General features: G+C 37.4%; 1 protein-coding gene across 3 annotated transcripts in view; it reads right to left on the bottom strand.

Moving 5' to 3' along the window:
• Positions 1 to 26,210, bottom strand: part of LOC109084201 (Krueppel-like factor 12) — a 42,004-nt gene extending 15,794 nt beyond the window's left edge. The window contains exons 1-3 of one of the 3 annotated variants that reach the window (XM_042731390.1): positions 26,065 to 26,210; positions 6,696 to 6,778; positions 1,505 to 1,988 (exon numbers count right to left, since the gene is read on the bottom strand). In XM_042731390.1, the coding sequence (XP_042587324.1) occupies positions 1,505 to 1,988; positions 6,696 to 6,761 (550 nt within the window). In that variant the 5' untranslated portion in view covers positions 6,762 to 6,778; positions 26,065 to 26,210. Of the gene's footprint in view, positions 1 to 1,504; positions 1,989 to 6,695; positions 6,779 to 16,254; positions 16,980 to 25,868; positions 26,044 to 26,064 lie in introns of those variants that run through there. The other 2 variants (XM_042731389.1, XM_042731391.1) reach the window with 2 other exon arrangements.
• Between the last annotated feature and the right edge of the window lie 1,178 nt (positions 26,211 to 27,388).

Below are 27,388 nucleotides of genomic sequence, written 5' to 3'. Positions count from 1 at the left end.
ATAACATTTTTGGAATAAAAAGACATTTAATCTTTTTATTTTCAGAGCTAACACATTATGTATCTTAATGCACACAAGTGAATTGAAATTACAGTACGAAATGATGGTATTTAACTTTTTTCCCCCTTTGTTTTCTTCACAAATCACATGCTTTTTATTTCATCTTAAGCTGTTCAAGGAAACTTTTGTATTCTTATGTACTAACATTATAGAATATGTTTGCACATCTAAGTACTCTTGAAAGGAATTTAGTTAGACCTTTCATGTCCAACAAATGAACAAAGAACAAAGTGAAATATAACTTTCCCTCTTTTTTATTGTTCCTTTCATCTCATTTTGGTCCACTTGTGTAATACTATTAGTATCCATTTATGCTATACACTGCAATGTGAGATGAAACAAAACAAGTGTGACAATACCTCACATGCTTGGGTGTGTTTGAAAAGAGCAGTGAAGTGCTACAAATATCTGAATATATAAATATAGCAATGACATACACCTTACCAAATTTTCAAATGACTTCAAAATCTAAATTAAATATCTTACAGGTTGACTGCCACATTGGCTGGTACATAAATCAAAATTACCCAGCACTGCACAAATGCTGGTGACAGGAGTTAATTTGCCACCTTGCTTATTTGACTTGAAATTAAGCTTTTACTTTATATTTCCACCACTTCAAACCAGACAGTATGCCTGTTGCACAGACCATACTCCCTAACAGCAGGAAGTACACAGGCAGCTGAGGACAATCAACCCCATATCTGCATATCATTATGAGTATGGTGCTGAGTATGGACTGTCTGAAGCTAGTCTTTTCCTAAAACAAATGTGAAGGAAACAGATGCTTTTAATCAGCTTTCATTTTTCCCTTCCAGTTGATTTATTTTCCCCTGTGATCACAATTTCATAAGATTTCAACATTCCCCTTGGGCCAGGCTGATGTTAAGTGCTTCACCCAGGGGCACCCTGGTGATCAAGTAAGTAATTCTCAAAGTATTAAGTTATTCCCACTTGCAAACCTCCAACCTTTTTTATTCTGCAGAAATATAATTTTCTTGCTGAGTACTTTTTGTCTTGTTTTTCAGTACAAATATCTAAACATTCTTAAATAAAGATGCATTTACTTTAAAAGCAAAATTACTTCAGGTAATTATGTCTTATTTTCTGAAAATGTATTAATTAATGAGTTTTTGCATAAAACAAGTAAAACATATCTGCCAATGGGGTAAGAAAAAGAATCTTGTTTTTCCTTTGAATTAAGTTTATTTCTCTCACTTCTAATTTAAAGCATTTTTTTTTCTTTGACAATGTTAAAGAAATGCATTTTGCTTCTCAAGTTAATGTGTCTTGTGTTACAAATTTTTAGACATTTGCACTGAAAAACAAGACAAAAATACTAAGTAAGAAAAAAATGCTGTGTATAAATCGACCCATTATAACTACAGTAAAATTTCAAATGAATCAGTGACAATTATTAAACAATCCAGAAAGAGGTCCTCACCTTTGCCCTGGCACTTGGCCTCGTCCAGGAGAGGTAACATGATGGTGGAGTTGAGGGTTGACGGGGAGTGAACAGCTGTGGTGTACATGAGGGGCAGCGACTGCACCACCACAGGGATACGATGCACCTGGCTGGGAAGTTTACTGGGGCTGGAAGTGGGGACGGGGTGGATGATGTGCAGAAATTGCTGGCCTCTAACTCCATGAGGAGAGCCCACCAAGGGCCCGGGTGTCAAAACAGAGGGCATTCCCGAGGAGACTGAGGTGATGACAGAAGGTGAGGATGATGATGATGAAGATGGAGAGAAGGCTGAGGTGTTGGAGGAAGGAGATGATGTCCTTGTCTTGTTGATGGACAGGTCTACAGGCTCTGTCTGGGTTTGGAACTGCTCGGATGAGAGCAGGTCTTCTGGAGGTTCCGCCTTCACTTTGCTGAGCAGGAGCGGCACAGTCTCCATATCAGGATAGCCGTGCACTTTGGGTGACTGTAAAGAACAAAGAAATAAGTGAATGTGGTGTTATTTTTGTTTTTTGTTAGTTCAATTTATGAAAATAAATTAATGAAGACTTTTTTATATATATATAAGAATGTTTTATTAAAATTTCTTAAAAAGTACTAAGTGTAATTAAGAATGAAAGTGTAATTAATATTACATATATATATATATATATATATATATATATATATATATATATATATATATATATATATATATATATATATATATATATATATATATATATATATATATATACTGTATATATACACACACTAGGGCTGTATAAATCAGACTCGTTGGTGTTTGCACTCGGACTTGGTCATTGGACTCGCCAAATGTTCTGATCGGTCTTGACCGAGTCCAGCAATATGCTTTTTTCCCCTTCAAAACAAAACCACATTTGCATGTCACGCTAGGTGCGCCGCTTTCTCCTTTTTTCCAAAGCACTCTGTAGCCTGCGCTCTATGTTTGCGCTCCAGTGGCGTCTGCTGTTGCTAAGCAACCATGACCTGCTCTCCATGAGGACGTAGAAGTTTCAGCAAAGGATAAATGGATTTCCAGCACTAAAAAACCCTTGCAGTAGCTCTGCTACTAAATTAATTTTTAAAAAAATGGCTATCCTTCTACAGCTATGATCAGCTGTTTCTCCATCTTGGCTTAGCTTTCTTTTTTCTTACAGGAAAGGATGAAGCTGATTCGTTGATTCTTGTCACATGACCACCGCTGCACTTCCTGCGTTCAGAAAAGTTTAGATGTTTCTGATTTAATTTTCTACCTGTTAGATTGTGTTTAATTAATGTCTACACCTACCCCAGCCTTAAACTTACCCCTTACAATAATGAAATACTAATAATGTTGTACAGTGTGACAAAAATTACGCTGTATTTATGTGTGCATGCCCAGTAGCGCCAAATTTATCCCTTCTATCCCTTTGCGTGTGTGTGTAAATGATTCACTGACTGAAAGAGTCAGACTCAAACTGGGTTTATAGACTGTTTTGTGAATCTTGGCAATGAAAAAAAAAATTATTCAAACAAGTTATTTGTTTGTGAATCAAAAAAATCTAACATGACGTGTCACACTTGTAGTCTGGATCACGTATTAAATGTTGCTTGCTCACAGCCTAAATAAAGTGCTAGCAGACAGAGCATTCCTCTCTGCAGCAAGCGCATGCAGTGAAATGATCGCTCCTAAGCAGGCTGCTAACCATGACAGAGCAGCTCATTAAACGAAGGGGAAAAGTTCTCGAATTGCGACGGCAGATGTGATAAACGGTCTGCTGCAGAATCACGGCTCGTCTTTGTTTATAGACTAACTTTTCTTTATGCAGACTGAGTGGGCCTGTAACAAATTACCCCCCTGAGCTCATACTATTTTTACTCTGGACACGTGGAGTCACTCTGAGCATGCTGACCATGAATCAGCAGTATGCGGTACAATAAAACTGCATTTGAATCCAAAAACAAACAAATGTCAGGCAAATAAATATGCTGACGTGACCCGTAAAAACCCAGGTTGGGTCATTCAGGGCTCAGAGGTCAAGACACATGACCTCAAGGTCAGGGTTACAATACTAATTTGATTGGGCAGGGAAAAGAGCAGTACTTTTAGAACAAAGAGCAGAGTGTGACCGTGCTGACAACAATAGCTCAATGGTGATTTAATCAGGAGTTTCAGCAGTTTTCAGGAGTTTTTGGGCTAAAAGAAAAGCACAATGAAAATTATTCACAGCTCTACTCAACTGACTAGTGGGGCTATCATAGGATAACAGATCTACGATTCAGTTTTCTCTTGTGGGTCAGCTGAAAGATTTACACTTTGCATTTGAAAACTACTATGTTTTAAGATTTGGAAAAATAAATTGAAACAGGGCATTATTAAATAAATACAAAACATGAGGAAGCAATTTAAAAAAAAAACATGACAGATATATCCCTTTTGTTCAATCTTTAAGGGTCCAATAGAAGAAAAAAGGGGAAAGTAGTGTTACGACCTTCAGCCATATTTCTAGATTTTTTTTAAACATTTAAATAAAAGTTTTGAGTAAATGTTATATATCTGCTAATTCAGACGATACACATCATGTCATCTAAGATCCACTAACCTGATTGCAAATCAAATGCTAACTCTTAAAATACTCTGTATTTTATAGGAAATGCATGTAATTTGTACATCACAATTTTTTTCTGTAATAAATGCAGAACATGGTCTGATTTTTAGTGAATTTTAGTATTTTAGTCTTGGAAAATACTGCACAGCTGCACAGACAGGGTGGTAATCAAACCCAGTAAGTGAATTTCTATTAGCATAGCATGCAATCAGCAACCTACTAATGAGGGTTGTATGAAAGAGAAGGGAGGTGCCGCTAATGACCAATCAGCATTGCTATCTAATTAAAAAACCTGCCTCTGTAATACCTAAGAGATCCTTTGTTGTTCCCAGCAAAAGGGACAAAACGTTTCTGGTCAGATTCTTGGAGCAGTAATGCAACCTCCATATTTCCTGCTGAAACAGATTACTCAGTAGCATGTTTGTCTGTAGCGAACTCTCTCTCTAGTTCTATTGAATTTTGTGATGTAGCCTTTAGGGTATGCTTAAGAGGCTTTATACTGCATGCGTCTTTTCTTTGTGTGTGAATATTGGACATTGTGCGGATCTGTGCCTGTGGCCGCTGTAGCCTCAGGTCTTTGCAGCCCTCTGAGACAAACCGCTTTCTCAAATAGATCTCATCTCCTCTCGTTACACTCTAGTCACTTTGGCCTTGTAGAGCTCTGAATTAAGTTTCACTGTGTTTTTATTTTGCTCAAAGGCAGGTTTGAAGCACTTGAAGATAAAAACGGCAAATAATCAAGAACTGCACTCATGATTATTCAGATGGTATCACTGGCTGATCCATTAGGCTGTGTGCCGTTTCGAGATGAAATGTAAAAAGAAAACCAGATGAAACTGTAAACAACAGCAAACTGAAACTGTGAACTATGGAGAACCGTAGCACACATGACCTCCTTTCATATGGAAAAAAAAGTAAATCAAAGGCATTGAGGTGATAAAAAGCTGTTTTGCATACAGATTCCTGTTCTTGTTTCAACGTCAGTTTCTGTAGAAATGTTTTAAAACCTCAACCGCTCTCTCCTCCGTACTTTCCACCTTGGCTCTTTGCTGATGCCTTTCACTTTATTCGGGGATCCTGCGTTAACTGGGGCAAAACATTCTCAGCAAGGTCTTGGCAAGTGGCCACCAGAACGACGACCATGTTTGAGCGATGAAATGCACTTCAAAGAGTCATTGTGTAGGTTGCACACTTCCTGGCGCTTAGCAGGATTTCAACGCATATGGATAAATATGTCTACCAGCCTTTCGCAGGAAGGAAGCAAGGTGTTGCTATGCCGGCTTGTGAAGTAGAACACAACAAGGGTATGTCGTTGGCTCTCAGACAAATGTATTCACAAGTTCTTTCTCCAAGAAAATAGTGCATCTATCCATATCTGCTTTTCTGCTTTTCATTAATTGAGCAAATAATGTGGAGCAGTTCACTAAACAGTGCATCACAATGAATGATTGAATTACTCTATTAGTTTTACTGTAATGGATTTAATCAATATGTTAATGAACTTACATGGCACAGAATTAACTTTATATTAGCTGTAGGGGTTTTCAACCCCTTTCAGGGGTTTTCAAACTTTTTGATGCCAAAGACCAAGGAATATTTGTGAGGGGCCCTTTTTCCAAAATAAGAATGCAGCTAAATATTTTGACTGAAAGATTAATCATGATTATTTTATTCTTGTTGTGTGAAATATGCAAAGTGCTGCTTAACACTTTGCTGGAAACATATGACTTTTTAGGATTCTTTGATTAAAAAAGTAAGAAATTAACAGTCCTAAAATATACAGTACATTACATAGAATATCTTTAAAAGCATTCTTTCTGAAGTGCTTCACAGACATCCTACATTCACACCTTTGAGACAAATATGGTACAAAGAGGCACACCTTTGTACCATATTTATCCCTTAAAGGTGCATTTTAGTCCATTTTAATTTAAAGGTGCATCAGTCCCTAAAGTGTGCATATTAGTATTTTTTAAAAGTATTCCTTTGAAACCACCCCAGACAGTTTTTGTACTTTTTGTACCTATTTTTCCTGACAATTTTTGTACCTTTTTTCCGTTTCAGAAAGATTTTTTTAAAAGATATTTAAGATTATGGTATTTTATGTAGTGTATATTTTAGGGGTGTTTCTGAAAGTGTAGCACTCTCTTGCGGGCCCCTGGGTGTCCCTGAACCCCAGTTTAAAAACCCCTGATAGATACTCTAATAGTGCCTGGAGGTGAGCCTAGATGATCATGTACAGTACATGTGCACATAAGTAAGCAGCATATGAGGAAATAATGACAAAAAAGAGAGAACGACTCCCTACAGCAGTGTCTCTGCATCTGTGCTTGAGCCCTGCCAAAATGGCTGCCCTGGCTGCAGTGGCCCTGACTGTAAGCCTTGAGAGCATTCCTGCTCCAGCTGTGGCTCTCCACATTAGGGCTGCTTTCCACACACACACACACACAAGCGCCTGGGAGTAATTAGGGGTATCACAGCGAGGGGGTGGGTGTGTGAGGGGTGAAAGAAGTAGAGGGTGGTACAGGAGTATAGATGGGAGGTTAGGACAAAAATTGTATTAAAAACAACTGTTCTCTTACCCCTCTCTCAGATTCCAGAGGTTCTGCTTTGACTCGGACTGCAGGCATTCCGTCTAGCATTAACATCCTGTTATTGATGGCGTCTGCAAGCCAAGAGAGAGAGAGAAAAAGAGAAAGGCATGAGAAAGCTGCTGAGTGTGACTCCTCTCACCTTTTCCGTGATTGAGTCAAACCTAGCCAGCCCTGAACAATAGCGCAGGCTACAATGCAACAACAGGCAATGATGTCATCATGGTATGCAGTGAGTAAACAGGTCAGGTTTATGGCTGAGGGTAAACAAAGGCATCGGGGCAGTATTTTGGCTGGTATTTTACACCTAAATGTCTGTGAAGAGTGAGTGACATAGAATGTAGCATAGTAAGAAAGCCTTAATGCATCATGTCAGTGCTGAGAGAATACAGAATAAATACAGTATCAAGTATGATTTTATGTGAATAAAAACCAGTAATTCTATCCCCATATAATTACTTCATCAGCTGAGACTAAATGTTATGGTTACTCTATTCTGTGCCTGGTTAAAAATAAACAAAAAACAATCAATCGAAATGTTTATTGATGATTTATAGTTATATATCACAGATCATATTTTATATTTGAAGCTAAAATCAAATTAAACATTTACCTTTTGTGGTTTTATTAGCCTTCTAATAGAATAGCTTGAACGTTATATGTACAAGATATCATAATTACGAGTTACACTTTATTTTAAGGTGTCCTTGTTACAGTGTAATTATTCATTTCGGTACTGAATAATTTTCATTAACTGCATGTATTATATGGAAAGGGTTAGGGTTTGGTTTAAGGTTACTTGCATGTAATTATGCCTAATTTATTGTTATTATAATAGTAATAACATGTAACATGTAACAAGGACACCTTAAAATAAAGTGTTACCCAATTACGCATTGATTGCACTTAGCCCTTGCAACAAATCAGCATTTACATGTTACATGAGAAGTTCATCAACCACATTTTGTAAAAATGTTTTGAATAAATCAAATGCTTTCAATTGTTTAATTGTCAATTTTGTTTAATAGCAATTCAAATGGAATAAAGGTGAAAAAAAGCTCTCTAAGTCTAATCCAGCCAAATGAGTAAATAAATAAGAAAATCACAAGAGCAGAGGTCAGCAATGCTTTTTTAACATGATGAATTCATTGCTTTAACAATTCAACATGACATACAGGATTATATTTAAAGCAACTTCAATAGAGTTTAAGTAGGTGAATATGGATACAAAAGAATGATTGATTGATTCAGTCATTTATTTATTTACATTTGACTTTAATCTACATTCAAGCAAATGCAAATGACTAATTTTCAGAAGTCCCTTTGCCTGATGTTGTTAGGCGGAAAAAATGAATTAAAACGAAGAGAGCGAAATATAAAGCATAAACAGCTCAGTTAAAAGCACATAAAATACAATAAATGATAAAAAATGATAGTATAAATACAGTCTTGCTGCAGAAAACAACGTCAGTGACAATTTTGTTGGTTATCAAGATGCCAATTCCTAAAATACTTGAATGATTTATAAGGTGCATGTCCTAAATGTCATCAAAACCAATCCCAGACCGCCTTTGAAAGTGTTTTAGTGATCTGTTCACTGAAAACCCATTAATGCTAGGTTTAAAATGGGCCTGTAGATAGGAAAGAACATTCGGCATCACCTAAGTGACCTGCTACATGTCTGTAGGGTAGAGCTGTGCTAGCAAACACATGGGCTCACTCTTAACACACACACGTATAGCATCTACATATACACACACACAATCAAGGCTGCCGCTGCTATCAGAGTCTGTATATTGTATATTCACACAAATGACAAGAATTTCTAACAGAATCCACATCTTTGTGCAAACTCCCCTCAGGCGCCTGAGTCTCGGAACAAAGACTCCACCGTTGTTACGGCACTGTGCTTTAAAGTGGGCATTGCTCTACCAGACTCTCTCACACATGAGAGATCATCCAAGGGATGCACAAGGAGACAGCTTTAATGAACTGGTGGAATCTGATTACAAGTTAATATGGCTCTTGGAGCACTGCGTGACGGGGAGATGAGGCGCTCCAGCACTCCCACCGAGACAGTTTCTCTCCCCCGTCTAGTCAACTTAACACCATAAAGGTGCAGTAATGGACGCATGAGCATCTTGGGAAATGCAATATTCATGTTTCCTTATGTTTGTTTGGGTTTGCACATAAACAGACAGATAGGTGACTTGTCTTGAGGATAGAAAAGAGTGAACATAAATCTCTGCTGTCGAAATGACTTTCTTAGATATGACAGATGCTCCTACGAGCTGCACACAAGTGTTGCAAACATTAGAAAAGGGAACCACAATGCAACTGTGGCTCAGAGGGAGGTGTCCCAAAGTAACCCATGCACTTATTATTTTAGCAGCAGCACGTGATGGAATGCAAGCAAAGCAGATACACTTTAAACATCTCTATTACATTTCACTCCTGGCATGGGTGGCAGGAAATCAGGCCCAGATCTCGACTGAAACATTTCTGGTGAAAATGAGACAACACTATGGTCCACCGGATGAATCAACATTTTTATGCTTTTACAGGAAGTGTTCACTTTTACAGTTATTGTTTTGGTTATAGTTATTGTGCTTTGACAAAAATGTTGACTCACATTTCACTGCTGTTTATTTATGCTCTATATAATCGTGTATGTGACGAATAAAAATCTTGAATCTCTAGCTAACATTTTGTCATCTTCAATAATTTTAGTCTTAAATTAGAAAAGTCAAACAGTCAAACTATAAACAAATTTTCCAATATTTTGAAAAATTTATAAAAACTAAACATCTGAAACATATCAAAACATTAATATAACAAGTTGTTATTAATGTTGGATCTTATTATTTTTTTTTTTAAGAAATTAATACTTTTATTCAGCAAGGAACCATTCAGTTGATCAACAGTGACAATAAAGAAATAGAAATATTTCGTAACGTTATACATGTATAACAGTACAAAATATTTCTATTTCAAATAAGCACTGTTCTTTTTAACTACTTATCTAAGAGTCCTGAAAAAAACTGCACAACTGTTTTTAACATTAATGTTCAAGAAACATTTCTTATTATTACCAATTCAGCATATTAGATTGTTTTCTAAAAGGATCATGTGACACACATTACATTTGAAAATATATTGAAATAAAAAACTGTTCTTTTCAATTGTAATAATATTTCACAGTATTGCTGTTTTAACCGTAATTCCATCAAATAAATGCAGTTTTGGTGAGCATAAGAGACATCCTTTATTGATTGCAATTAATAGTCTTGTCACCATTCTTGAAAAAAATATATATATTGTATATATAATTTCCTTCAGTAATTTAATAGAAGAGATCAACACTACTGTATATATAGCATCCATGTTAGCCAATAACTGTTGCACTGTATTTACCAAGCTTTCTGGCTTTTCTAAGAAAAGGCTCTTATTTATGTGGAGTTTAAAGCAAAACAATTTCTGTGTGAATGTTAACCCTACGCTCTTGTCACTGACGAAGCGAAGCTAATCTGTGTGCATTGGATTGATATTGTGATCAGGATGTCCAATGGCTGCAGGTAGTGGTGTGCTGAGATAATGTTGCCATGGCAACTCAAGTTGGAGCTCAGAGGGTTATTGTCCTTCTGGATTGACATGCGAGGTTTCACAGTTGACCAGGGCACTCGCTGTTCAACAGCAGGCCTTTTTTTGTGTGTGTCCAAGGAGCTGTCATCATGCTTGTGTGTATTATGTTAGCATATCACTCAGAGACATTGATCATTAGATCAGATAAATGAGCCAACCTCTTGCCTAACTAACCTTGTCCCTTAAGAGAGCTCCAAATGGGAAATCAATACCAAGAGCAAGGTCTCAGTTGTTTCATTAACCGTCAAATGAACAGATTATTAGCATAAATGAGTATAGCACCACGAGGTTAACATTTAGGCATAATTTGTCTATCTTAGCTCCAATTGATTAACACTTAATCAAGGGGTTGTGATGGAGGATGTTGTATCGCCAACTGTAGTTAACAGTGCCAAGGTGATATGAGAGGCAAGAGTAACGATGACTAATTCTAGATCTGTTTTCCTCCAAACAGCGCAAATGTTCCCTGTCAAATTGGTGTGATCAAGAATACTGTCGGTGCATTACCCTGAAGACACTAACAAAGGAATTTTCACAGTAAGACGTAGATGTTGTGATATTGTTTGGACAAGTTTGGAGCCCATTGGTTTTTATTGTATGTTCAAAAAAAAAACATTAAGATATTTTTCGGTCAGTAATATGTTTGCGAAGATATTCTTATTTTAAAGAATCTTTCATCTGTTTTTATCCATACAGTAAATAAAAAGTTTGGACCCCATTGACTATCACTGTATGTATCTTATTTTGTCTTCCATAGAAGAAAGAAAGTCATACAGGTTTGGAAAGACATTCTTATATTAAAAATTGTTTTATCTGTTTCTATCCATTCAACAAATAAAAAAATGGGGTTGGACCCCATTGACTTTCATTGTGTCATCAAAAAATCCCATTGATACATTTTTCAAAATATCTTCTTTTTTATTTCACAGAAGAAAGAAAGTCAAACAGCACTGAAATGACATGAGGGTGAGTAATTGATGACAGAATTTTCATTTTCGTTTCATTCACACTATCCCTTTAAAGATCTGAAGAAATGGAAAGAGAGCAATCGAGCGAGAGAGAGATTAAGATCACCTTTCCATTTCACCGGGACGCTGAAATGAAATGGTGATCCCAGGTGTGAGTGTTATGAGCATGGGAGGTGCAGTAGCTGAGTGCTCAGGCATCTCATTGCCATGCAAGGCTGGAGCTGTCCCCCGAGAGGCTCCCTGAGAAGAATGAGGGCAATTCAACTGGAAACGAGGCAACAGGGAGGGGGCTCGCCTGGGATTTGATTCTGGCTAGGGATGGGGGAGCCAGGAGAGGGGATTGGCTGTCACTCCCATGCCCAGCCATAGCTCCAGAACTCCCCGATGGACTTGGATGCCGATGGAGACACGGCGCAGGGGGCGGAATCACTGAGCAGACCCCGACGAATGACGAGCGGATCAATATGAGGTGACAGGCCTGGATGGAAAAGCCTGACCTTCCTGGACCCCACGCTGACCTTGCTACACAATGATTTAAAGAGCATTCAACTTGCCCCTGGAGCCTGTTGCATACCTCATTGTGTAACTTTCTGCCTTGTTAAGCCTAGTGTGGCATTGATGTGAGGGGCATTACAGTGCACAGGAGGAACCTCTATTTAAGTTGTTTGGAGGTATTTCTAGGTTAATATAAATCTGTCGATGCTCAACGTGTATAAAGCTTGTCTGACATTTAAAATTCTAGCCAATACGACAAGTCAATCATTGGTTTTGTGTTAGGATAATAAAATTTCCTCCGATATGTCCAATATCAAAATTCTATATTATTGTATCTACAGTAAATAAAGTAAAAAGGAAATACAAAAACTTTATTTGTTTCAAGTGAATTTACACATCACGGCATTACATGTGCAGCATGATGAAATGTGAATTCATTTTAAGATTTGCTGAAGTTTACATTTAATAACGTTATTAATTTAGGTAATCTAAATGAAATACATAAGAATTCATTATTTTATTATTTTGAATTTGTGTTTTTTTTTTTATTTTTATATTTTCATTTTATATTTTTAAATTAAGTTTTTATTTACTTTTGTCATTTGTATTAGTATTTTTTCAGTAATTTCAGCACTTCAACTTAAACTAAAAAAACTAAAAATTAAACTAAAATTTGAACTTTTGCCTAGACAACTAGAAAAAAGTTTTTCATCTAATATTTATATTTTATTTTTGATTTATTTAACTAAGCAAAAAAACATTTTAATAGCTTTCATTTTAATTAACAACACTGTATACACAATAGAATATTCAATATACTGTACAGTAGGCCAATATGTATTCAACATCCATTAAAAAAATCTCTAATGACAGCCAATAACCGATATGTTACCATACCAATACATGTACCCTAGCATAATCTCTATATAATTATATTTATATATATATATATATATATATATATATAAAAACTTCAAGAAATTTCAGAATAACAAAATTCATTTGGAACATGAGCAGAAAAGAAAGGAGCAGGATGATCATCATACTGCTTGGAGGCACTTCATATCTGAAATTTTAGCTTTTTGCACTGGAGGAGTAGCACACTAACAGACGGGTTCCCTTGGTCCTGCCAATGCTTTGTTCCCATGTCGAGAGCCCTGAGCAACTGTGGGCATCTGTGGCACAGAGGCTGGCCCTGCTGCCACGGGCCGAAGGGGGATATTCAGATGGGGATGAGAGGACGAGGAGGAAGTGGTTGGGGAGGGAGGTAGGGATTTAAGCACTGGAGCCCAGCCAAGAGCCAGACAAGAACACTGAACTCAAACATGCCAAGAGAGCCTCTCAGGCTCAACCAAAGCAAAAGAACAGCATTTTACATAACATCAGACTTCACACTAAGGAGAAAAGCTATTGAGAGCTGCTCCCCACTGAGTTCTTGTAAATAGATTACCTGGTCGTTTGAGTCACAAAAAACGAACACTTTGGAAATATTGTAGATGAAATGTGCAGTTTCGGAACTACTAGTGTTACCAACAGTTTGTAAAAACAAAGACGCTTCCTGAAGACTGGTTAGACAACAGTCTTCCATTGGTCGGACAAACAGATTGCTCCATTCCAAAGTCAAACTTTTTTGCTCTTCTTTACCTTTACATCCTACTGATCTTCCTAATAAAAATTCTGTAACCACTTAAGTCAAAAATTGTATTTACATACAGAATGTCCACATGATGCAATGAAAATAAGGTTTCCTGTGGCCACTGCCAGACGATTTCTGCAAACCAGAACTCAGCTCAAGCTCACTTGCCTATTTAGAGACCCCATAAACAGCCAATATGACGAGTCAGCACTCTGTTGTCCCAAGCGGAGAACATACAGGCTAAGTACTACCTTTCCTTTCACTGTCATGCCGGACATAGGAACTCCTTAACCAATCAAGAGGGAGGAGGAATTTTATGATAAGATAAGTTTGTTTCATTATCAAGTTTTTTTTTTTTTTTTTTTGTTCGCACATGGTCATATGACCATTTTTGTGATCTACCTTCAACCATTAATCAGCATGAACTGATAAAATAAAAGTTTTAAAACAAATTTGTAATATAAAAGCATAAATATAAATTGAAAATAATTTAAATTGAATGACTATATGACAATTACTACAGTATGGCACTGCCTCAGACTCTATTACTTTTTTGTTGCACACTTAAAACTTTTTCACAAGTGCAGCATCACCAAGTTATCTCACAAATCAAAGGTCATGTACTGCCTGAGTATGCACTGCATTTAAAGAGGAACTTAATTCTTGATGGCTAACAAAGAAAAAAAAAGACACATTAACTTTTACCCATACAAAAACTGAACAACAAATGATTTTCAGAAAATATAACATATACGATTATGCCCACATTCCCATCTCTTCCTGGTGGATAGCATGGATTCTAACCCCAATGCTTCCCATACTTCGGTGCGACTGTATTTCTTGGTTAATCTATTCTGGCATACTGTGAATGACTTCAGACTTTCCATTTCATAAGGCGCATTTTCCTTGTCAGGCAAGTCTGCCCTAAGATTCTGGCCACTTTTGGGACATTATTTGATTCGAGCTCTAGAGAGATGTGCTGCTTCAGTACCAGCTGAGTTTGTGGATAAGTAATGTGAGTGTGTGTTCTCCTCCCTGCGCATCCAGACGGTAGCGCTTCACCTCAGGGAGCCCACTTTGCCATTTTCCTCTGGCTAAAAACAGCCACACAACAATGCCTGTCATTCACTCGGGCCCCCAACCAAGCAGATTTGCTGTCTTGTAGCTCTCTTTATTTTTCTGAGTGTGACAAATGTACTCTGACTCAGAGATGAACAGAAGAAGTGCTGAAAGACATGACCAGATAAACTCTTCTGAGCAAAAAAATGAGGTCACAAGGGAACGTACTACTCTCAAATGCTTGCTTTACAGCCATGTCAATGCAATCGAGATCCACAGAGCATAATCCAGTACACCCAGAAGAAGCCCTAAAGCCCATCAGCACAGTCAAATGCTGGGGCCAGCTGTCAAAAGACTCTGTACAGTACATCAATTTTACCCCATCACTAGGCCTCACACACCTGATAGGAAGTGAGAGACCTTTAATAGAACACTGAGGCTCTTGTAAACACTAGGCCAACTTTCCAAAACACAGGCTGACGGAAGCACCCGTAGTCCAGCATATTGCCCTTGGGCTCTGGCTATTTCTGCATGAGGGAGATCCTGTGTCAGTGATCCAGTGAGGATAAGACAGCTCAGCCCATGAGACACTCCACACCATTCACATATAAATGGCTGGACATTTATGATCAAGAGAAATTATTTTTGTCAGTCGGTTTGTTTAGTATTGAGAAAAGGAAAGAAGTCTGATATTAAAATGCCCCGTAGGATTTCAAATATTTGCATAAAACACAACTATTATTCTCAAATCCTCTCCCATTTGACATAATATTATGAGATAAAGTATATCAGTCAGGTTTGTTTACTGATTGGTCAGTGCTATGGGGGTGAGAGGTCATGAGTTGTGAAAAAGGGAATCGAGGAAAAGAGGGGACAGAGTCCATTCTTGACACATGCTTTTTCAAAATGACCAAAAAAAATAAAAATAAAACAATGTTCAGTGGAACCCATGCTAAGAAGAACACTAATACTAATGTTTTAAGAAAACATACATCACCTACACAGCTGAACAATATTTTTATCCTGATCAGCTGTTCTTGATCAGCATTTTTCAGCTGAAAAATGTGTGTCAAAGTTTATGAAAACAGAATTAAAGGGCTTAGTATCAGTAAACACATCCATAACACATTTAGTAAGAATTAAGCTATTTTGTTTGAAGTTTCATGATGTAGAGTGACAGGCTTTTAACTCAGCAAAGGGGCGTCTTTACAGCTAAAGCAAAGGCATTGTGGGTTTTTTTTTTAATTCACATGGTTTTGCAGCTTCTTGTAAACCTGTCTGGTTTCCTGAGCTGTGGTTCCTCTGCCAAATCTGTCTGACCTCTGACAAATTTCTCATGATTTTCCAACATACACACATACGTACACTGTATATCCATCTCACCAAAGTGTTATACTGTTTTAACAGCAACAAAGTTGAAATAGGGCTGGACGATATATATAGAATATTTATAATATATTATCAGTGATTTTTCTGGCGACATAAAATTATGCAACAACTGTGAATAGTGTAATTTCTTCATTTCAATATCCTTTATTTGGTAGTTAAGTTTCAATAAAATACAATAAAAAAAATAGTGTGTGGAAATGTGTAAAACATGAAATAAACTTGATTACTTTTAACTTTTATTTAGTTTTTACTTTTTACATATTTTTTTGATCTACTCAATTCAGAGTTTTGAATTCAGAGAAACAACAAAAGATATAACTTCTTCAGCCCTAAAGTTAAATATATAGAAATCTGATGTTACCTTCACACTTCTAATCTGCAACGGTTGGCTGCACAAGAGAGGGGCGACCCGCAGCCACTGCAAGCACACCTCTTCCCTTCCCCCTTTAGTTAAAGTGCAGTGATCTCAGGGGCCGTGCTTTAAAATAGACCTGACACAAAAACCTCAATTGCTCCGAGAGGTATGGAATGGGTGGAGTGGTCACCGCAGAGGGATTTAGCTGGAGAGAGGTGGACTTAAAAGCTGATGATCTGTGCTGGATCAATAAGGAATGTGCATGTGTGAATGTGCTGCTCCTACTTCATATTTTCTCCCTCCAAGCCTTCAGTTTGCACAAGAACTGGAAATCCAACCTCATCTCCAATTCAGAAAAGAAAGCTAATGAACTGCCTCTGACCAGCAACGCCTCACAGCTCTCTTTCTCTCTCTCTCTCTCTCTCTCTTTCTCTCCCTCTCAGAGTGTGTCACGTCTGAAGTCTGCAGTTGGTGTACTGTAAGGTGACCAGATTTCCCAAATGAAAACTGGGGACATTTCTAGTTTAGTAGTGGTATTGTTAACACTATTAAGAATTATTTTTGGTAATTAAAGGTGAATAAGACAAAATATAAACATTAGATAAAAATGTGAACTTAAATAACATAATAAAGCAATAGTCCCCAAGAAGTCATAGTTTCATGAAATAATACTAAATGGTTAATACAGCTGGCAAGTTTTCATAAAATGGACACACAGCAACAAAAATTAAACAATTTATTGATAACCCATTAATAATCATTCCACCACGCAATGTAGTTTCTCAGCCATATTTAATAGAATGGCCAGTAATACTGATGTAATGAGGTCACAGGTATGTGACCAATCATAATCAAGGACTGGAACTATCTGTTTTATAAATGAAATTTTGAAATGTTGTTTTGGCAACTCACTGAAATAAGCTTAACTGGAAGTACTAAAATTACTAAAAGTAAAACTGAAACAAATATAAAAAGCTAAACAGATATAAAAAAAAAAAACTAAAACTACAATTAAAAACAAAACTGAAAATCTAAAAAGAAAAAGCCAATTAAAAATATGAATAAACACTAAAATACTATATAAATAATACTAAACCACATTTAAAACACATTTAGACGTCAGTGCATGCTTATAAAATCTAAAGAATGTTTTGCATCCAAAACAATGCATTACAGGGAGTTATTATACTAAACTGCTATGTAATGCTAAACTACACAATCTATAATAATGCAATCTGAAGCTACAAACACAAACTGCTAATTCATATCTATTGGCCCCTCTTGTTTACAAGATCTCTAGCTGTTTGCATAGCAGTTTGACAGACAGCCGAAATGTATTTATATAGGCAAAAATATTTAACTTAATATATGGTAATGGAAATATCTTGTGGGTTTTTTTGAATCCAGTTTTTAAAAAACAGGGATATTTCTGAGGACAGCTACAGCCTGGACAGGACACCAAAAACGGGGTCTTCCGCAAAAAAATGATGACGCCTGGTCACCCTAGATTACAGCTGAACTGTGACCACAGAAGTGAAAAATCAAACCTCTGTGTTTTTCTTGCGACAGGTCATTGTGACTAACGAGTCATGTAGTGGTTATGTCACATTGATTCACATCACATTAATCCACTTTTAATGAACCCAGCCTATTCTAATCAGTCTTGTCACTGACATGTGACCAATGACAGTCAGTAATGTCACTGCTGTACAATAATCCCTCCACTGACTAAAAGAATACAAAGTGTGACTCTTTAACAATTACACTTAAAAGCTCTGTTGGCTTATGTGAAAAAGCCAGTTAATTCCCTGCATATTATTTAAATGTATAAATTAACAAACAAACATGGAAACAACGTAGCTCTCCCAATTAGTAACGCACATCCTGTTTGTCATCCAACCACAATTGCTTGTGATGTGATTAACAGTTAAGAATAATGCCCCACCTCTCAAATCTTACGCCTGCTAAGAAGGCGCTCACAGCTGTCCCCAGCATTCAAGTAAATCCATTTAAAGGTGTCCAAAGCTAACTTTTAAGGGCCATCTGCGTTCGCACCAGCTGTGGACCGCAGGGTAGCTCTGTTTGCTGGAAAGGTAGAAGTTCCATCCAAAGGAAACATCACACGGATGAGCAAACAACAATACTGTTTCACACTCGAGCTGTGCACTGTCAGATGCTTAGGGCAAATATTCACCTTTATGCTTACAACAGTGAAGTGTGGCTCACTCAAGTAAACACTTATAAAAAGCACATATATATTATATACACTACTGTTGTTTGAGGTTGGTAAGATTTTTTAAATGCTTTCTGAAAGAAGTGAAGAGACTGCATTTATGTGACTAAGCAGTCAAAAAAGTAATACTGTGAAATATTATTACAGTTTAAATTTTAAACTACTATTTTAAACTAAAGAAACTACTATTTTCTATTTTAATAGATTTTAAAATGTAATATGTACAATGTAATTAACTCATCAGATGGCAAAGCTGAATTTTCAGCAGCCATTACTCCAGTCTTTATGTCACATGGTCCTCAAAAAGAATTTCTTAACATGAATGTTGAAAGCATTTCTGCAGCTCAGTATTTTGTGGAAAATATTATATCTTTTGCAGGATTCTTTGAAGAATACAAAGTAAGAAAAAAAAAAATAAAGGTGCTTCACAATGCCACAGAAGAACCTTTTTTGTCTAAATGGTTCCATAAAAAACCTTTCTGTTTCACAAAAGGTTCTTTGTGGCAAAAGAAGCTTCTTCAGATAACAAAAATGTAAGTAAGAGACAGTTGTTTTAAGAACCTTTTGTGAAACCTGTAGTTTTAAGAGTGTATAAATTTACTTAATTAAAAATCTTACTCACCCCAAGCTTTTAACTGCCAATGTATTTTTAAAGGGATACTCCACCCCAAAGTGAAAATTTTGTATCACCGAAGAGACACAGAGGAGACTGTTGACAAAGGAATTACTGAATAAAGTCGTTATTTTTGTTTTCTTCGCTTAAATATAACCCAGATTGCACGTCTGATGGCAGATGGAGTATTCTGACAAACACTTTCATACCTCTTATGGACCTTGAAGCTGTTATTTACTTGGCAGTCTATGGGACAGTCACAGGCCTCCCGATTTTTATCCAAAATATCTTAAATTGTGTTCCAAAGACAAACGGAGCTTTTACAGGCTTGGAACGACATGGGGGTAAGTGATTAATGACAAAATTTTCATTTTGGGGTGGAGTATCCCTTTAATTATAATAATAAAAATTTATCATATGAGTTTAGCTGAGTGGTGTGTTTGACTAGCCAATATCACTCCTGCAACCAAATTTGACAATTAGTTGTATGTGCTAAAACACTGCTATTATGTTTGTTTCTAAGCTTGTGCTGAACCCAGTAAGTAACCACCCAAATCATCTTAAGAAGCAAATAGCCTTTGCAACTGCATAGCAACACTTTAGCATCACAGTCGTTAGCTTAGCAGTCTTGTTATACCACCTGCTGTCGTATTGGGACTAGTGATTTTCTGCAATTCAATGGAGCCCTTAAATGCCACTCGCCGTTACACAACTGCCATCATCGCCATAAGGAGATCGGCTATGGGCCATTCATTCATAGTCATTCTATTGGTCACTGAACATCATATGGAAATAAGAGCAGTCGTACTATGTTTAGCAGCGTGGGTTATACAATGTAGTGAGTCTGTTAAGTGTGTTTGCGGAGGTGGATGGGAGGAGGGCTGGAGGTCTGTGGGTGGAGGTGGTGGAGCGTATTATGATCAGTACAATAACCAACTCCTCATGTCTCGGGGGGGCGGCTGCATCCTCCAGCCTTAATGGTGAAGAGGTTCTTTAAGACGCCTCTCTGCAGCCTTTCAATGCCTTGCACTCCGGCCCCCTCCCCCTACACACATAAAGACACACATTCAGATCACCAAACCAGGTATGAATGCACAAACACAAACACAAACTTACTACTTTCTACTTTGCAACTACACACCTACAGAATTTGAGTAAGTTTGATGTGAAGAGGATGGAGCTACACAGAAATCTCCCTTGCGGAAACCCAGATTCACAATTTCAGAACGTGCATATTTACATAGCTCACATCCACTAGTAGAACCTCCTACACACGCTCTCTGATTGAGCAATGGCATTTATCCCAAACAAGAACACACACTATTACAACACACACACGCGAAGCGAGGCACACACTCACCTTGCACGTTCTGTTTTTCTCTGCAAATCTATAACTGGTGATTCTTGCCACATTGAGTAAAACAACAACTTCAGAGCAAAAATTCAGAGTTCAACTCACTTGAACATTAAGTAATACTGGAAGTCCTTGTGAGGGTATTTTTAACCTGAAATTTGACCCATTCCGGCACCCATATCCTCACTTAATAGAATAAGCAGCTGGGTTTATGTTCATGCTTCACATGCAGCATCTGTTTTTCAGTTTACTTTTCCAAGTTTTCTGCTAATATCCAGCATTAGGCACCAGGTACGTGTTTGAGCAAGTCGCCTGAGGGATGTTATACTATATGACATGGACTTATGTTTGAGTCTCTCAAAGCTGAGCCATGCATGCTGTGCTTTGCCTTTGGATTGTAATTGACTCCATATGTTGTTTGCATGAATTCTCAACCCCCCGATCGCTGGACCTACAACTGCTAACAAAGTTCCTGCATATCTCAGAACATCCTACCGATGGTTTCAGAGTCCCCTGACTGGCCAATTTAAAAAAAAAATTAAAAATAAGTCAGAGCAAATCCTTAATGTATTGTAATGCTTTGAGGGATTATACTGAATCTATTTTTTCCATTAAGTTCCCAAAAGTCATCTCAGGTTAAGGGACAGTAGCTAGGTGCGCTAACGGTGTTGTCATGACGACAGGCAGAGAACAGTACATAGAAAGAGTACGGCGCAGGTCTGGTCGTCTTTGATTTCTGTTATTGTCAGGCAGAGCTATACCATGTCCAACTGTTATGTCAATGTTACTGAAAAAACATATGTAAATAAATCACTACAGATACAGTATACATATAAAGACTGTTCTGAATATTGTACATGACAGAAATAAAAAAAGTGTAATTCCAGAGTTACTGAAACTGAATAGTGACAGTTGTCATGAATGAATCATTTGTGTACATGAAGTAGATGCAGAATTCCACGTCTTGCTTTCTGTGTCAGAGTGTTCAACAATCATCCCCCCCACCGCCCCCTCACCACACACAGCTTCAGTAAACAAACCAGGGCTGGACACGAGGGTCAAGGGTTGAACACACCAGAGGACACGCACTAGAACATTTTGTCAGCTCAGCAAAATGTTGAAATGAGGAGGAAGAGAGAGCTCATCAGACCCACATACCATTTTCCATTTGTTGTTTCTCAGAAAAAAAACTATTTATATATTTTCTTAGAAACATCAAATAGAAAAAGTTTGTTGCAAGTTGCAAGTCACTATTCAATTGAAGGACACACTCTGTCTCTGTCACATGCTTCAGTTTACTCACTGACATGCATGAAGCTAGCCTCAGCACAAATATATTGTATGTCATGATGCAATAAGAAATGACAAATTATTTTTCATAACATGCACTACAGAAATCATTCAGTTTAGTCTGACTATACAGAACACACACCTGGATCCGTCAGTGCAGTGAAGGGTATCATTAAAACGACACGCCCTCTGTGCAGCCAGACAGGACCGGTGACAGACCCAACATTATCTCAACATGTCCGCGCTCCGAATGTGCTGTGCTCTTTAGCTGTTTGTCACTAAAATGGGATTGAGGGCAAAGCTGAGCATTTGATCAGCTGGGGCCGACAGCTATGTAGACCACAGGGGCATTCCTGAGTCCCCTGGGTTGAGCCTGGGACAGATGGGGCCAGTTTGGGACTGAATCCAGCCCACTTCCTGGGCTGAAGCTCTGGGGGTATCTTTCGAGGATTTCCCAGTTAATCCCTTCGGCAAGGTGTCCAATCTCAGGCGAGTCCCATCAATAATTCTATCCCCAGCCTACCTGTGTGTAAAGCTCCTCCGAGCTGAAGAGCGCTAACCTTTAATTCCCCATCCACATGGCCAGCAGAGCCCAGTTGTGTGGCTAGAGAGACCGCTTTAATGGAATCCTCCAGCATGACGTAAAGCAGAGGTGATAAGCAGATACGCTGTCCTGTGAATATTGGGTCCCATTATTGAGCCCTCTATCTGGCTGATTGCTATCTGGGAGCCACGGATAAAATCCTCCAATACTCTTCTGATAGGGGCCATAGACTCAAACAAATATACTTCACAAAGTCAATGAATCAAATTAATTGTTGGATTTTTATCAGTGTGTATCTAACATGCTTTTAAATACATCAGTATGCAACATTCAGAAGTTTAGGGTTGGTAAAATATCAATGTTTTTGAATCAAGTTTCTTATGCTGACCAAGTCTGCATTTCTATGATCAAAAATTCAGTGAAAACTGTAATATTGTGAATTGTTGTTACAATTCAAAATCACTGTTTTATAATTTAATATATTTTAAAATGTAATTAATTGCTGTGATGCCAATGCTAGATTTTCAGCAGCCATTACTCCAGTCTTTAGTGTCACATGATCCTTCAGAAATCTTTGTAATATGCTGATTTGGTGCTCAAAAACATTCATTTTTATTATCAATGTTGAAAACAGCTTAAAATGTTTCTGAAAATAAGATTTTTTTAAGATTCTTTGATAAATACCCTAGTAAAAATACATTTAAAATACATTTATTTCATATTATAGTATAGTATGAAATAAGTATAGTTCAAATCTATTAACATATTTACTGACATATTGCTCAAGACTTACTGATATAAAAATTATAATTAAACTTTATATTAGTGCTGTCAAACGATTAATCGTGATTAATCACATCCAAAATAAAAGTTTTTGTTTACATAATATATGTGTGTGTACTGTGTATATTTATTATGTATATATAAATACACACACACATGCATGTATATATTTCAGAAAAACGTGTTATGTTCATATATTAAATATTTATATATAATATAAATTATATGAATATAAATATATGCATGTAAAATATGTACATATTTTCAAAATATATACTGTATGTGTGCATATTTATATATACACAATAAATATACACAGTACACATACATACATTATGTAAATAAAATAAAAATATTTTGGATGCGATTAATCACGATTAATCATTTGACAGTACTACTTCATATGAAGTACTACTTGTGCTCAATGCACAATATCTTAATATTAAGCATAAAATGTGTTTTAATGTCACTATTAATGAATATTGTATGATCTTTGAATAATATTAGTCTTTAAATGCACAATATTTAAAGTATACTTGTAATAGTTACACTTTAGCACAATCAAGTATACTTCAATACATCTTCAGTTGGACTTCAACACTACTTCCACAATCTAATTTCCACACAACTTGCCATAGCAGTGCAGCTTGCTTCAGAAACCCTCCACCTTCCCCAGCTCCACCTGTATAGATCTGTTACGAAGTGATTCACGTATGCTATGGGGTTATTTTATGTCTGTATATTTGCAGCAGCAATATTTCTTACATGCTCACAGCAGCATGTTGTGGATGTATTAGCAGTAGTAAGCCTCGGTACTTGCTCTGCCGCAGCAGCAGCATAGCAGATCTATTCCACCAAGACCAAATACATAAACATTGTCATGTACATTACCATGCCAATCCGTCCAAGAGTTGTCATGACTGAAATGTATTTCAAATACATTATAGTATATTTCTTTTTCACTAAGGTACAGTTTAAATGAACACTTATAAATCTTTGGTGATATTATAAATGCCTTTCTACCTTTTGATCAATTCAATGCATCCTTGGTTAAGAAAAGTGGATCAACATGGATTTGATTCTAAAAAAAAATCCAATTAAATACATTCAAAAGAGATGTTTATCTAAACTTAAAATCAATTCAATTTGAACATGCTAAAACTGATCCAACTAATTGTCTTATGACAATGTAGTTTCTGCCTGTCTGTGCAAAACTCTCCACCACAACGCTAGGGTGTTCTGGGTGGTTGCCAGGGCTTTGGTCGTGGTTGCGAAGGATGTTCTGAATGGCTTGTAGCATGTTGCTATGCAGTTGCTAAGGTATTCTAAGTGGTTGCTAGGTGGTTACTTACTGACCCAACACATGAGAGACCACCTCAAAGACACGCTGCTTCAAAGATCTTTTATTCAGTGTGAATCTAAAGGCTTTTTTCCCACCCGTTTTATAGTCCACCAGGTGAAAATCATAAATCTGATCACTTAGTACAACTCTGCTCAACAAGCCACACAATTTGAGGCATCACTCAAATGCCTAACCATAAAAATGAGGAATAATAACAGGAACTGTTGCTTACAGAGCACCACTAAATGCCAATTGTGGTCACCATGACTTACAATATTAGTAGCAATAGTATCATTTACTAGTATTTTGGACAACACATACACTCACTTTAGCAAGGGTCTTAACCGCAGTAAGAGCATTAAATAACCTCATCTCTGGCAGAACAGCCTTGAGCAGCATTGGCTGCCTCACAGTTTAAGGCTAAGTGACCAACATTTGCACTGTGTAGAGTCACACACATCAGGACACAGTTACCATATCACAGTACACACACACACACAAACACACACACAGAGGATCCAACCTCCACCCACAATTACACACACACACACACACACACACACAAATGCACATTGACCTCCATACCACACTTTTTGCAAACAAATGCCTTTGCTGTCAGTTACGGCCAGGTCTGCCGTAATTGAAAAGAACAGCCATGGGCCAGCCCACAGACACAGCGCACCAAGCCAGGAGCCCATCACTAACAGCCAGCCATCAATACCAATGACTGTTCCTTGAGGAGCAGATGACATCCATGACACCACCCCTGCAACACCCCGGCGCACACATACAAACGGTTGCCTCCCGCCCCCTCGCTGTCCTTCCTCTGCCACTTGAGTCTCTGATTTCTACCCCAGTTTGTCACCACAGTAACTCCACTCACCAGGAAGCCTGTCATCGCTTCTGAGATGCACGTGCCATCAGCAAACGCATGCATACACGCTCGCACTCACTTACGCTCATGCATGCATGCCAAAAGAGGGGGATCAAACTTTTTCGAGAGTGGAACAGTGGCCACTTAAAGACCTGCCTTCCATCCCTCGCACACACTTTTCTCAGAGTGTGTCAATATTTAACCCAGAAAAAACACTTTGCCTGTTTTTAAAAAAAACTAAATCTTACTAAACAACCAGTATAAAATCCTTCACATACTTTGTGAACTCTGTTGAGACACTTCAAACCACTTTATAGAACATTCTATTGTGTGTAGCACTTAATATAGATTGAAAACTGAAGAAAAAAACAATGATACCACGCTTATATTTCACATCTTTAGCCACATGCATTGTGCAATTGTTATAGAAGGCTGGACAGCATCAGACTTGTCATTTGGCGTAAGACTACAGTGACAGCTGAACAAGATGCACAGGGCAGAGACAAACAAACAAGACAGAGGCATTCAAAGAAGAAAAGGAAAAAGAACAGTGAGAAAGAGCAAAAGAGAAGAAAATATACACAGACCTGACCAGGAGCTGAAGAGCGACAGAAACTGTCTTCCTTATACAGTCCTCTATGTCTGTCTCTGTGTGTGTGTGTGTGTGTGTCTGTGTGTGTATGTGTGACTCCCTCCCCTCTCAGCTCCTCTCAGCTGCTCAGGGCAGTTCTCAGGAAATGAATGGGAGCTCACAGAGAACTGTTGTACTTGCAAATGACTTACCACGGTCACATGATCCGCTAAATGTAGGGTGGGCCGGTGGGTGGAGGCTTCATAAGCAAGAGAAGACAATATACTCTAAGCTTTAACAGCATGCATCGAATTACACGGGGCCCCTCGTGGGAGGTTTCCGACATGTCTCTGAGCCCAGGCAGCGGAGAAATGCTAGAGTACCTCCCCGTTTAAAGGGGAAGAGAGAAAAAGAGAGAGAGATGGGGAGATGGAGGGAGAGAGAGAGACAGAAAGAGAGTAGGTATATTTCCTCACAAAAAGTGCCCTACTTTATAAGTTTAGAACCTGACAGTTAAAAAAGCTTAAAAGAGGAAAAAATGTAAACATTTTTGTTAATTAAATTCATTTTGTGAATAATTTGTAATATAAATATGATTGCATATTATTATTATCAAGACTGTCATGCTGTATGTCTTACATTTAAAACCTTACTTAAAGTTTCCCTTCTGGCAATTAAAAGCAAAAATTTGATTTTGATGTACTGTAAAATTTATCCCAAATTGAAAACTTATCAAAATTTGAGTTTATTATCCTACAGTAATTATCTGTAGACATTTAACATACAAAGAAATACGGTGAAACATTTTGTGTCTGTATTAAGTGGTTTCAGTATGAAACCGTCTGCTGAGAACGTAAACATAAAAATATAAATGCCAGCCACACGCAGCTCTTAATTGGCTCAATTTCTATTAGTCATCACACACTGCTCTCCTTTAGATTACAAATGCATCTCTACATAAATTCAACAGAAGCCATTTATTTCTGTGCATGCAAGCATGCAAATGGGAATGTTGTGATAAAGCTCAACCATGGTTTGTTGAAGAGGCAGCTACGGTTTACAAGATGCAGATTCGCTCTTCTGGGAATCCTAATTAATGTATAGGAAACAGAGCTAATTTGCATTTCTGATAGACTTTGTGATCTGCACACACACATGCTGATGGGGTGGATAGCGATTTGAAGAATACTGTCCACCTTAGACTTACTTAACCCAATCCCACCTTATTTATGTTGCAAAACAGCCGGACATATTTATTTATCGTTGCAAGAAAATCAAGTATTTCAAATTGCATGCAATGGACACTTTAATTTGGGACCCAATCATTGACAATTAAAGGCTGTGCAGATGCATCCTTAATAGTCAATTTCCTATATATATTGACTTTAAATACTGAGGTGTAACACATCAAATATTTTATCACTTGAGACATGCAGATGAAATTTCTCAGATCTAAAAAGTAACATAATATTGATTCCCACAAAAGGAGAACCCATGTCCACTGTAACTGTGGGATAATTCTATGACATATCAATA

Source organism: Cyprinus carpio, chromosome B9 (genome assembly GCF_018340385.1).
Source record: "Cyprinus carpio isolate SPL01 chromosome B9, ASM1834038v1, whole genome shotgun sequence".
Lineage (NCBI taxonomy): Eukaryota > Metazoa > Chordata > Actinopteri > Cypriniformes > Cyprinidae > Cyprinus > Cyprinus carpio.
This window is presented reverse-complemented; position numbering and strand designations above follow the sequence as displayed.